Genomic DNA, 13312 nt, shown 5'->3' with positions numbered 1-13312 from the left:
TCTGAAAAAAAATGTAATAAAGCTGGACTAGGGAACAGAGATAGACTATAAACGTTATCATTAAAAGAAACTTAAAATAATTTATGACTTAATTAAATTTTGACTTCCAACTTTTATGGTCAATAAAAAATAATATTTAAAGCGCAATGAAATATAAAATTAAAGAACAAAATAATATGATAGATTCTTTCGAACAAAAAGGATTTATAGAAATTTATAAACTACAAATTGAATCAAAGTCGTGTTCTTTGTAGTAAAATGTAGTTATAACTTACAATATACACGGTTACCAGTCTATATAGAAAAGACAAAACAATGGGCAGGATTCTACTCGGTTTGACCACAATGAAGTCCAATGGCATTTTCGTAATTTCACCACTTAACAATGCCTATTTTATTAAATGCCGCGTTCGCTAAGTGAGGTTGTTATTTGTTGAAGCATACATCACATTCATCGAAGCTGCTTAATATCGTCTTTTTTTTTATTTATTTTAAAAAAAAAAGTTCTTACAAACGTTTTTATATTTTTGTTTTTCTTAATTAAAAAACGATATGATGACGTGGCATATGGCGTAGCCAACAATACTTGAAGGAATAAGGATCTTCTGGTACACCGACCACCGAAAATTAACGTGAAGCGTCAATCATAGCATCTCGTAATCTCGTTAACGTTTAAGATAGAATTAGAATAAAATCATAAATAGGAACTTTCGTACATAATGTTCATCGTTTAACGTTCTAGAAAGTAGAAAGTAGAAACTATAAAATATAAATTACTTCTAATTATATGTTTACGAAAGAAAATATTCATGGTGGGATTAATACTTCATTTTGTTATCATGAGTAATTTGGGTACTATAAAAAAATATTAAGTATTCGAGCAAAACAAAAATTCTTATTAGTAGTTATGTGAGTATTTACTTAAAGTAAAAACAAAAATATAAAGTATACAAAAGAATTATATTAATTTAATCAGAGTTCGATGTGTTTATTCTATTTTATGTAATAATTTCAATTTAATTTATTTCATTTTGATTATCCATTTATTATTATTATTTTTTATCAATTGATTATTCATTTATTAAGAAAGTGTGTCCACTAATATTATAAGTAATCAAATTAAACTGTTATTACAATAATTATACAAAATTAATTAAGATAAACGTTTAAAGAAATAAATTTAAGTTTCATCCATTCTTGTCTTAATTACAATAACGTCTATGACTTATTAGTACACATATCTTGTTACACAACAACTCCTTAGATGAAGGGCCAAACAAGGGGGGACAACAAGCAAGCCCGACCTTGGACATAGGCAGGCTAAGCCTGTGCCTAGGGCCCATCTAGCCCAGGGCCTCAATTTTTTTTTTCCTTTTAAAATTATATATTTTTTTACTGGCTTTGAAAAATACCATATTTTTTTTAACATAAGGGCCCAAAAATAAATTTTTTCCTGTGGCCCACTTTGTTTGAGGGCCGACCCTAACAACGGGTAGGAGAAATAGAAGTTTGGGCTCTAGAAGGATTTAGTGTTGCTCATATTTTACAAGAGATCTTACTTATAAATCTGATCATATTGGAGCTTGCTAAGAAGTACTTGGTACTAGGATCATCGGAGGCCAATACCTAAACCCGAGGAAAGAATCTATTTATTCTCTCCCAATTGGTTAGATCGTAGGTGCGATGATTTACTTTACGGGCGAGGTCTCTGGTTCAAGTCTAGGATGGCCTAGCTGCGCCAAGGAAAATAATACAAGAAGCATTTGACTCCTTCATGCATGCTCCACTTGGCTCGGAGGGATATAGCTCAGTTGGTAGAGCTCCGCTCTTGCAGTTCATATTCTAAACACGCGAGCTAGAAGGCTCTGTAATTGGAATTGCATAATGAGCCTTTGGGCCTATTTGAATTAAGAAATGTCTACGAATATTTAGAATTTGTTGACAACTTACAAAATGCGAATTCATTACGAGTCATCACACACTAATAATTTGGACCAAATATGTAAAAAAAAACGATTTTTACTTGTCGTAGGCAGGGCCGGCCCAAGCATTGGGCAGCTTGGGCCATTGCATAAGGCCCCCATTTTTTTAAGGCTCATTTTTTTTTTTAAAATGCCTATTTTTTTTATTTTTTTTTCCTATTATATATACATAAATAAAAAATTTATAATTGAAAATTTATGAACGAATTTAAAAAAAAAAACTAATAATAGTATTGTAGTTTTAATGTACATGGTTTTTTTTTTTTCCTAAAATGCTTAATTTTAAAATTTTGCACAAAGCCCCCAAAATGCTTGGGCCGGCCTTGGTCGTAGGAAAGACATACATGCTCATCACAGATAATAGATATATGCGACTAGTATTAACTTCTCTTGGTCATGCTTATCTTTTGATTATGCTGGACATAGTTTGCAACTAAACTCTATCTTGGTTACATCATCCCGCAAATTGAAATTACTTGAGACTGGTTCTACGAGAGTTATATTATTATTAACATATTCTTTTTCATTAGGAACTGAGTTCATGTGTTAATTTCTTGGAGGCTGTAATTTGTATTTTTGGGCAAAAATTTAGACTATAACACATTTGTAACCCAACATATATAATAAAAAAGACGTGGTAATAATTGACAAATCACATTATTCAAATATTTTATATTTGTAATTTTAAAAGAAATTATATATTTTTTAGACATCTAAAAATAGTTATTCAGGTTTTTTACCTTGAATTGTTACAACTATCAATCCTAATTATTTTGACACTTTTTCTATTACCATTAATAATTTCACTTCAACTATTTAATATACAATGTTGTAATATAAAATTTTAGTTATGCCATATGGCTCAATGTGATACGTCATTGCTACATCACCATCAACCACATAGCGCCATATGTGCATGAATTTATTTTTTTATTAAATATCAACAAATTAAGTAAATTACCTTTAAAAAAAATTGTTGGTTAAAAAAGTAAATTTTGTCAGTAATATGTAAGTGTTTTAAGCTTTAGATAGGTCAGTTTATTATTAATGACTTAAGTGGCGTGATTATTTAGAACAGTGATCACTTATTTATTCGTCTCTTTTGCTATCGCATATGTTCAATACTAACTATTTATAATCGATATCATTTTATTGTAATGATATAAGTATCCAATCTTATATACTATTTTGAAAAGTTCTTATCATTTTTTTTTTTGGTGAATAAAAAAATATATTATATATAAAAAGTGTGCACTGTGCATATTAATGTGCATCACAAAAATAATTAAATAATATAAAAAAAAAAAAATCTACATTTGATGGAATGATAGGAGTGCAAAAGAGAGTAGAAAAATGATTTCCTTAGGATTTGTTTTTTTCGTTCTCAAAAAATGTGCCATATTTCCTACCTAGTTAGAGCATGTGCAAGGAGACGGTATATTTTCATATATACCGTGATTATGGTCCAAGGAAGCTGCATTTCAAGCAGCATTTTAAAGTTTTGTCTACAGTGCACGGTATATATGCCGTGCACGCTTTTATAACAATCTTACATATGTATTATATATAATTTAATTAATATTTATATATATTTATATTATTATATTTATAAAATTAAGAATTATTTTTTAAAAAAATTTACAATATATATTTTTAAAGTGATGTATAAATTTATTCCTATTTGTTTTGGCACCCGATAAATTTTTTTAGTATATTTTTTTATATAGTCGTATATATTATAATTATTTAAGAAATTTTATAAAATTTTGAAAAATTTAGAAAAATTTAACACGTCTAAAATAATGCACTTCTTTAAAAGTGGCGCACTGATATACTCCAACCTGTTTTAGCATTCGAGAGACTTTTTTAGTTTTTTTTTTTTATGGTCGTGTACATTAAAGTTATTTAAGTCATCCTGCAAAATTTTAAAAAATTTAGAAAAATTTAACACACCGAAAATAAAATTCAAACTTTCTCTCACGTGACTCTTTTATTTAGAGGGATGCATTATAAAAACATATTATAATATTTTTTTTTTTGTAATTATTGGTTTGATTTAATTTAATTTAATTTTTTTCGAATATAATATTTATTCTTTAGTTAATATTTATATTATTGTAATATGATATTTTAGTTTATAGATTTTCGCCAATTTTACCGTATTATTATCTTTAATTTAATTAGTAAATTTATTTAAATTATTAATTAAATATAATAATTGTTGTAATTTTTGTTAATTAATATGTTATTAATTTTTTTTATTTTATTAAAAAATTAATATAATAATAAGAAATATTTTTATAGTGTAATTTTTGGTATTGTGGTTGGAGTAAAAATATTTTTTGACACTAAATTTGATGATAGTGGAACACTAAATTTAGTATGTCGTTGGAGATGCTCTTAGTAACTATACAATCATATATGCATGGATAATATATGTATATATGAAATCAGTTTTTAATAAAGCCATTACGTTTAGTTCATGAAACTCACCTTTCTCGTATATATAAGGACCAATAATAATCGAATATATATTTGTGCGTGTTACACGACTGGTCCCACTAATTATTTTATTTTAGTTTTCCACTTACCAATTAATAAAATCAAATTAATGACATATTGATGAGTATATATTGACATGTGATTGTGCAGGAAGGGTAAGAAGGAAATTTTGCATTAAATTAGCATATATATATACATAGAAGAACGTACATTTTTTTCTTCTTTGTTTCAGGGAATGAGACAACTCAATTAATTCAAACCTATAAAAGAGCCAAATTAACACAAATTTTACACTATATATTTAGAGATAATCTTAATAATTGATATAATATATATTTATTCTTATTAATTAAAGTGTCAAAGCATGCAACGACAATCAAATAACTATCGTAATGTTAATTATCTTCTCAATTAGAGGCTCGTGTACTCAGGGACGGACCCAATTAAGTTATTGTGCTAATAAAAATATTGTCTTTTAAAAATTAAATTTAATTATTTTTAATTTAATAATTATAGACTAAAATAATAAAAAAGCCCCCACGAAATTAAATAAATTTAGTAAGAGTAATTATAATATATGTATAAATATTTTTTAATAATAAATAAGCCTCCACAAAATAAAATTTCTGGATCCGTAACTGCGTGTACGATTTGTCTATTAGTTTTTTTTTTTTTTTTTGAAGAAACAACTATTAGCTTTGCTTTCATAAATTTAAAATTGTGTTACAATCATATTCAAACTCAATCAAATTAATGAAAATTTTATTAGGCTTTGGGGTTAGTACCAACTCCACTAATATGCCCCACCACCGTATTTTATAATTTTTCTCTTTCTTTCTTTTTATAAAAACAATAATGCAAATAGTTATAAAAAAAAATGCAAATATTTTTTTTGTCTTTATTATCAATCAGAGATCATTTGCTATATTTTCGCTTAATTAGTACATCAGTTTAAACTCAAATCATGCAGAGGCAAATTTTATAATTATTTGAAGTTAGCTAAAAGTTATTCTTCTTAAAGATGAAATTATTTATAGTCTAAAGAATTTACATTAAATAATTTAGTGCCATGAATCCAAAATTATATCTTTAATTACAATTTATACAAAGTTTAAACTTGATGGCACAACATAGTAGAATACTATAGTCGATGTTTACAATTTATTAGGCCAGCATGACTAGTATAAGGAAAAATTTATATAATAGAATAAAAACTTGAAAAAAATTACAAAAATAATTCAACAAGAATTTTTTTTTTTTTCATTTTTATTTTTTATTTTTACAAAAATACCTCTTCAATAAAAATAATAAATAATTTTTTATTGTTTTATAATTTATTTATAGTTATATTATAGTTGTTATGAGGTTATTTTTCAGATTATTTTTAATTGTTTTATAGTTGATTTATAATTGTCATGAAGTTGATTTCTCGTTGTTTTTTTACTTTTTTTTTTTAACAAAGTGTATTTTTATAATTTTAAAACTTTATAAATTAACTTATTTTTATAATTAAAAATTTTATACCATAAATTAAAAATAAAACATAATAAAAGGGCATATTTAAAATTTCTCCTAACATAAAATAATAAAAAGGCACAAAACTGAGATATGATAACGATTTATTGATAACATATATATATATACAAGGATGAGAATATTGGTGCTTTTCTTTCGAAGAAAGAGTAGCAGCTTCTCATGGCTGATGGCCCACTTAATTATTTCTTATCATGATAAAAGACTCACTTAGAGGCAGCATTTATCATCAAATCTTTTAGATAAAAACAATTATTTAATTAGAAATATTAATTTACTCTAAGCTTTTAAAATATTCAATATTATTTGTACATTTATTCATCATATAATAATAACTGTATAGTTTACAAAACATACTTTAAATAACACCATACTTAACTATTATCAAATTAAACCTATTTCACTTTTATTTTATTACAATTGATATAATTTTATATTTAAAACTAAAAATTATTAAATTATCAATAAAATGAATTATAGTTTTACTACATACATGAGGTTTTTTAATATATAAATATATATTTATTTATTAGTAAAATGCCTCTACGGTTCTAATTGCATATCCTTAAAGTACCTACCCCTTGATCGAATTTATTATCTTGTTCTACTTTTTTGGTCTTTTGAGGGAGACAAAATGGGAAAATAATAGTTGTATGATTGTTAAAAATGACAACTCGAAATGATCCCCTCTATTTCTGTATGTGTATATATAAGTCAAAAAATAAAAACAAAGTTTTAGAAGGACTTTCCTATTGTTATATTGTTGTGGGAATGCGATCATGTAGTTTATACTACAAAATCCAATCAATTTGCTTTTACTTTTATTATTATTTGACAAGGGAGAAATTTGATTTTCTATACTTAGAAAATCAAAAATTTTTTTCCCTAAACCAAAAATTTAAAAACTAAAAAAACTATTCCTTTTTTTTTCAAAACCCCAAAAATACCCCCCTCACAATATTCTCTCTCTCTGCATCATCTCTCTCTCCCTCTATCTCACTCCAACCGCCCACCCTCACCCGAACCACCCTCACCCACCCACGTCAACCCCAACGCCGATCACCACCCTCACCCCCGTCGACCACGACCCCAACCCCTCCGACCCCAACCCCAACCCGAAAGAGCAACCCCAGTCCGACCCCAACCCGTCCGACCCTCTGAAACTTTTTTTTTTTTTTCCTGCGATTTGAGAGAGAGAAGAAGACAGAGGTCCGATCGGACCCATCGGACCCCTAGGTCCGACCGCCTTTAATTTTTTTTTTTTTTTTTTTTTCTGCGATTTGAGAGAGAGAGGAAGAAAGAGGTCAGATGGTCGGACCTTGGGGTACGATGGGTCAGGCCAATCGGACCCATCGGACCCCAAGGTCAGAGCAAGTCTGTGAAATTTTTTTTTTTTTTTTTTTTCTGCGATTTGAGAGAGAGAGGGGAAGAGAGAGGTCAGATGGTCGGACCATGGGGTCCGATGGGTCCGATTGGTCGGACCCCATCGGACCCCATGGTCCGACCATCGGACCTGGGGTGTGGGATTCTTGGGACCGGCCGAGACAGAGAGAGAGAGAGATGTTTGGGGGTATTTTTGGGGTTTTGAAAAAAAAAGTATAGTTTTTTTAGGGTTTAAATTATTGGTTTAGAAATCAAATTTTTTGATTTTCTAAGTATAGAAAATCAAATTTCCCTTTGACAAAAAGTTATTAATATATATTTTTTCACACAATAAAAGGCTAGCTAAGAGTAATGCTGTAAATTCACTTTTCAAAATAAGGATCATGGTTATGCCGTTCTGGGCCCTAAAAAAATATATTTAGTGCTAATATTTTCTAAAATGGAGAAACAAATTACAAAATTTGATGAAGATCGGAAACTATATTATTACACATTTATGAAGATGATATTTTAGAGAGTTAATAAAATGTTTTAAGTTAAGGATAAGCTAAGAGATATATTTATAAGGAATAATTACATAAGGCACCATTTTTTGTAAAATATTTACATTTTTACGTTCAAAGAATGTTTTTTTTTAATTTTTACGGTTTTCCAAAAAATAACACAAAAACAACATAAAATCAACAAGAAAACAACATAAAAGTAACATGAAAATAACATCAAAATAACAACAAAAAAATAACAAAAAATAACATACATATAACAAAAAATTAACAACAAAAGAACAAAATTTCTACATAAAAAGACTGTATTTTATGTAAATAAAATCAAAAAAATCGTAAAAATATTTAAAATTCCGTGAAACCGTATTTTTGTTATTTTTTTATTGTTTTTGTGCATTTGTGAAATTAACCCTATTTATAATCAAGCAGACGGTCAATTGTATTTGAGTTAATTTTTCGATGAAAGACTTATGTGTAAAACAAAATCACATGGAGAATTCTATTTCAATTGATTTTCAATATTTATCAAGGTTTTTTTTTTTATTTTTTTACTTTATTGAAGAAAAATGTTTTTCATAGTTCGTTGGGTATTTTATTCCTCTAATATAAAATATTATGGTGGGTTGGTAAAAGAAAAGAGAAATTGAGACACCTTATATCATATGCACACATGATCCCTTAGTTGATGGGTTATATTTGTACTAAAGAACATTTGTTTATACTTTTTATAGAATATATGTAAAGAACTTTTTCAAGAGAATATTTTCAATAAAATATGGAAAAAAATTAAAAGAGTAGGATATCAACCCACTCCACTCATAGTCATAAGGTAACATAAATTTACTCCATTCATTTTGTCTTAAAAAAATTAAAATTTACTCAACTCATTATCATTTATCTCAAATGACACATTGAATAAACAAAAACACACTAGAGAAAACTAGATTCTAAATATGAGATACTCTCTTGAACAATACATATTCACAAATCCCTTAATCGAGTTACAAAAGACAACACAGGAAATCAAACAAACAAAGACCAATGAAGTGGGGATTTCAAAGCAAAATTAACAATACCCAATTGATCAATTTCAATAAAAAAGAAAAGAGAAAAGAGTAGCATGTATTGTAAATGGAGTCAAGTCAATTACACACCAACTGCAATTAGCTATTATCAAATAATCAAAGCTTAGTCAGCATGATGGGGCCAGAAAAAGTGTCATTCTCGACGTCATCATTGGCCAGATGGGAAGACCACTTCCAATTTCTTGACCCAAATACAAACCCCAATTATGCTATATATGAAAATTTATTATCATAGAGACCCACATCAATATGGGTCTTTTTTGAACTATAATATTTTTATTAATCCTCACGATCTCATTAGTTATTTTAATACAAAGCAAGCATAATATTATAATACCACCGATAACTCATTTTAATTTATATATAATGAATAAAGGAGAGTAGTCATAGTAGTTTCTTTCTCCGAAGCTGCAAGCTTTTGATAATTATTTATTGGATATCGAAGGACGTGTGTAGAATCATCCTTTATTTTTTACCTAAAAAAAAGGCCTTAAGATTAAAACATAATCTGGTGGGATGAGATCACTTACTTCTTTATGCTATCATCATAATAAAGACATAAAGTAAAAGAATGGTACATACATACTACTAAACACTATTCCATAAGCGATTCCCGAAACTTATTCTCTTTCTCTAATGTGACCAACGAAAAATGATACTGTATTAATCGCAACAATATGTTTGGGGTAAAAGCACAGTACATGCACATGTTTTAACTGGTGAAAATTGCTTAAATTAAAAGTTATCCAATGATCTCATCACATATCCCATAATAAGCTATTCCTATAACTTATTCTCTCTCTCTCTCTCTCTATGAATATATATCTTCTTTTCCTTTAATGAGATTAATGAAAATTTGTTGATATTCGCGTGTAATTTGCTTGTTTATTTGACTATTCTGCTTTCAACATAAAAATAGTATTTCCAAGTGCACATGGAAAAACCAAGTATACATATCTTATACAAAGATAAGATGATTACACATCCGAAATTGTTGAAAATTTTGGATTGCTTACATCATATAAGCTCTTAATTACAAGATTCTCTATACAGACTACGACTGAAAACTTAAGAAGTAGTGACTAATTTACCAGAAATATTAAAAAACAAATGCCAACAGATGAATATGTAAGCACTGAAAAAAAGTGTGAAGTACTACTGGATAATGGATATGGAATTATGATATGTGAAAAAGCTTTTTGAAGTGGGCAGATTTCATAATGCCAAGACAAGGCCCGCCTTTCGACACTCTCTCCCTCCTTCCCACGCAAAGGTTAGAGGTAGAACTCTATGCAATAAGAGAAGGATTTCAGGCTGTGAGATTAGATACCAATGCTTTTATTCTTCTACAAAAGGGTTGATGAGAATGAGATTAACTTAACTGCGTCACTAAACAACGGGGTGGGTTGTTACATGACCAATCGGAGTGCTCCAATGATGTCATGCTGATTATAAGGAGGGCAGATAAGTAATGAATAGTGATCTAAATTGTATTGTTGGCAATATTAACTTTTCTGTAGTTTCAAAGCAATGAAGTTTATGTTTAGGGCTGGCTAATATTATCTAATGGTCCAGCAAATTCAGCTTTGATTACTAATAAAGCTTGTGCTAAGTAGGGATCTTCCTTCTTGCTCGCTATAAGTCCAGCTTCCAGAAAAATTCGTGCCAAAAAGGAATCTATACACAAACATAATATTTAGCTTGACCAATGCGCCTTGAACGATTTCAGGTTTTGCAAATTACAATAGTTGATCACTTGTTTAAGAATGCATGAGTAATGCTTGCACAAAGGAGAGTTATATTTAAATGCCGGTAATGCACATGTGCCCCATACACATGAAAAGATCACCAGGAAAAAACATTTCATATAATCACCAACGAACATTATGGATCCATCAAAAATAGAAAACGAACATTATGGAGAATATAATGAAAGCATGAACAAAAGGCAAGCTACTGAATCTATTCGACTGCTTTTGTGCTAAATCATCAACTGCGTCGACTTTAACCTGTCTAACATCTATGATAATAATCATGTTTCAATCCTGAAAAAAACTATATTCTCCGACAAGCTAAGGTTCATCTTTTACCAGCTAGTGTTCCATCTAGCTTTACTCACCTCTGGTTTGGTTGACTCTCAAAATTTTATAAGCATGATAATACTTTAAATATTAGAAATCTCACAAAGAAGAAAAACATAAAACTCATGTAACAAACCCAAAATTAGCTTTTTATAGGAGCGACCTCTTGTATTGTGCCCTTCCTCTTACCTAGCTCCTGCTTTTAGCAACAAATAGTAATGCCCTCCAATCTCATAAGAGCAAACACATGTTTTAACTTGGATAAAAATATCCAAATTTTACCTTTGAAACACTCTTTATGGCCCTTCATCATGAATTTATGGTCTCTCTCCCATTAGAAAAGAACAAACACAGGTTCATTTAGTTTGATAACATTCCCAACTTTTACCTTCGAAGATAACATTCCCAACTAAGGTCTTAAAGTCACCAATTGCAAAAGAACAAATATATATTTATTTAGTTTGGCAAGCTCTTATATTGCTCTAGTTTTGATAGGAATTGGAAAGCTCTCATATTACTCGAGTCTTGATATTAACAAACACTAATTTTGAAACCCATGCAGTTGACTATTATTTTAAAACAAACCCAAAAGTTTTCAATTCCTATTGTATAGTAGAGGTAAATATGATTCTATTTTTTGGTTTATTATAAGTAGATCATAGAGAAGGTATCCTAGTCCATTCCCATTTTTACCCTCAATCACAACAAATGATTACATGAAAGAAATAAGAAACAAGGGCAGGTGGTACTCTAGAGTCTTCGATTAAAGGAAAACCTGTGTGCTTCAAAACATTTTAACATGTGAAATTGTAAATGAAATATCTAATCAATGGAAAGTGCATACAAACGGTGCTTTATTTATTTCCAAAGTACATGTTTAAGCTAAAAGGCAACGTTGCAAAAGTTGAAATCTTCATTAGACAGCAAGACTTTCTTAAATGTTAAAAGTCAGAACTATTACTATCATAGTACCATTTCGCCATTAGAGAGATGCACAGCATGATGCAATACCCTTAATGAACCTCAAAAGAGCTCATAAAGAAAAACAGAAAGTTAAGTCAGCAAAAAAGCCCAAATTTTCTGCAATGTCAGCACAAATAATTATATATATAACAAATATTCACTTCCAGACTCTGTACTTATTTCCAAATTGGGTGCTCATGAAATCACAGATGAAGTTCTCTAAAAAATTGGAGGAAAACATTACGAAAGCACAAAAGCCATTCAGCATTAGCTTTGCAATCCAAAAACCACAATTTAACCTCAGAAAGTACAAGAATGATCCGTTGTTCAGCAAACAAAAAAGCAAAAGCTTTAATTCGAGAACAACATTCTGGTTATTGACCACAAATAATATCAAGCAAAGAAATTAAAAATAAGAAAACCCTAAAACATGTGAAATTAGATTTTCTCATTTGTGGTAACGAGCTACCTCATGGTCGTTGGGGAAAAAACCCATGAGTCTGCCAGCAGAGTTCTGATACGCGTACATGAATCCACCCATAAGCCCAATTAAACCTCCAGTTACCATAGATGGTCCCTTTATCCCTGGCTTTATTCCTACACAGAAAAATTAATAACTAAATAAATAGTCCATTATCTACAATTACAGGAATTCAAGAGAATACACAATTTCGTGAGAAAAATCGAACAAGATTATAAAGAGAAAGACCTGAAAGGTAGCCGACGGTGACGGAGACGCCGGTGATGGTGACGAAACGAAAATAATCAAGAGTGCTGAAGTTTCCAACGACTTTGGTAAAAGGAGGATTCCGATCTACAACCGGGTACTCTGGTTTCGCGGAGGCTGTGATGTCTGTGTTCATCTTTGCTCTACACTCTCCAAGTCCAACCTAGAACTGGCTTCTCAGCTTTCCTTCGTTCCGTCGATGGAGTTGAAGGACTTTCTTCTTTCTTTCTCTCGCTCGAACTATCTCCATCACCATGGGCCTCTTTAGTATTGGGTCTGGGCTCAAATATCCTTGGGCTCTGGTATAATTAAACTCTTGGGCTCTATTTAGTGGAGAAATTTTCTGATATCATTTTTATTAAAATGTGCTGAAATATAATCACAAAACTAAATGTAACAAAAGCAAAAGATACGAATGTGTTCACACAGTCAATTAACTGACAAATAATTAACTTTAAAAGGTCAAAATGACCTTGTCATGTCACTTTTAGCCAACGTCACTTACTTTTTGGACATCTACAATCAGAATTTTCCAATTCTGAAAACTATCCTG

The 13312-nt window shown here is 29.5% G+C and overlaps 1 protein-coding gene across 1 annotated transcript; it reads right to left on the bottom strand.

The window, feature by feature from the left end:
* Positions 1 to 12272: 12272 nt before the first annotated feature.
* LOC115707310 (NADH-ubiquinone oxidoreductase 20.9 kDa subunit) lies at positions 12273 to 13055 on the bottom strand. Its single transcript, XM_030635223.2, has 2 exons — positions 12742 to 13055; positions 12273 to 12629 (listed from the first exon to the last, which is right to left on the bottom strand). Exons 1-2 carry the CDS (start codon positions 12893 to 12895, stop codon positions 12481 to 12483), a joined length of 303 nt encoding a protein of 100 aa, XP_030491083.1. The 5' UTR covers positions 12896 to 13055; the 3' UTR covers positions 12273 to 12480.
* Between the last annotated feature and the right edge of the window lie 257 nt (positions 13056 to 13312).

This window comes from Cannabis sativa, chromosome 1 (genome assembly GCF_029168945.1).
Source record: "Cannabis sativa cultivar Pink pepper isolate KNU-18-1 chromosome 1, ASM2916894v1, whole genome shotgun sequence".
In the NCBI taxonomy this organism is placed as follows: Eukaryota; Viridiplantae; Streptophyta; class Magnoliopsida; order Rosales; family Cannabaceae; genus Cannabis; species Cannabis sativa.
The sequence above is the reverse complement of the archived record's forward strand: the minus strand, read 5'-3'. Positions and strand labels throughout refer to the sequence as shown.

Coding starts and splice junctions, on each gene's coding strand:
- LOC115707310 (XM_030635223.2), bottom strand. CDS start 12,895: ATGAACACAGACATCACAGCCTCCGCGAAACCAGAGTACCCGGTTGTA. Junction 12,630..12,741: donor CACCGTCGGCTACCTTTCAG/GTCTTTCTCTTT, acceptor TTTTCTGTGTAG/GAATAAAGCCAGGGATAAAG.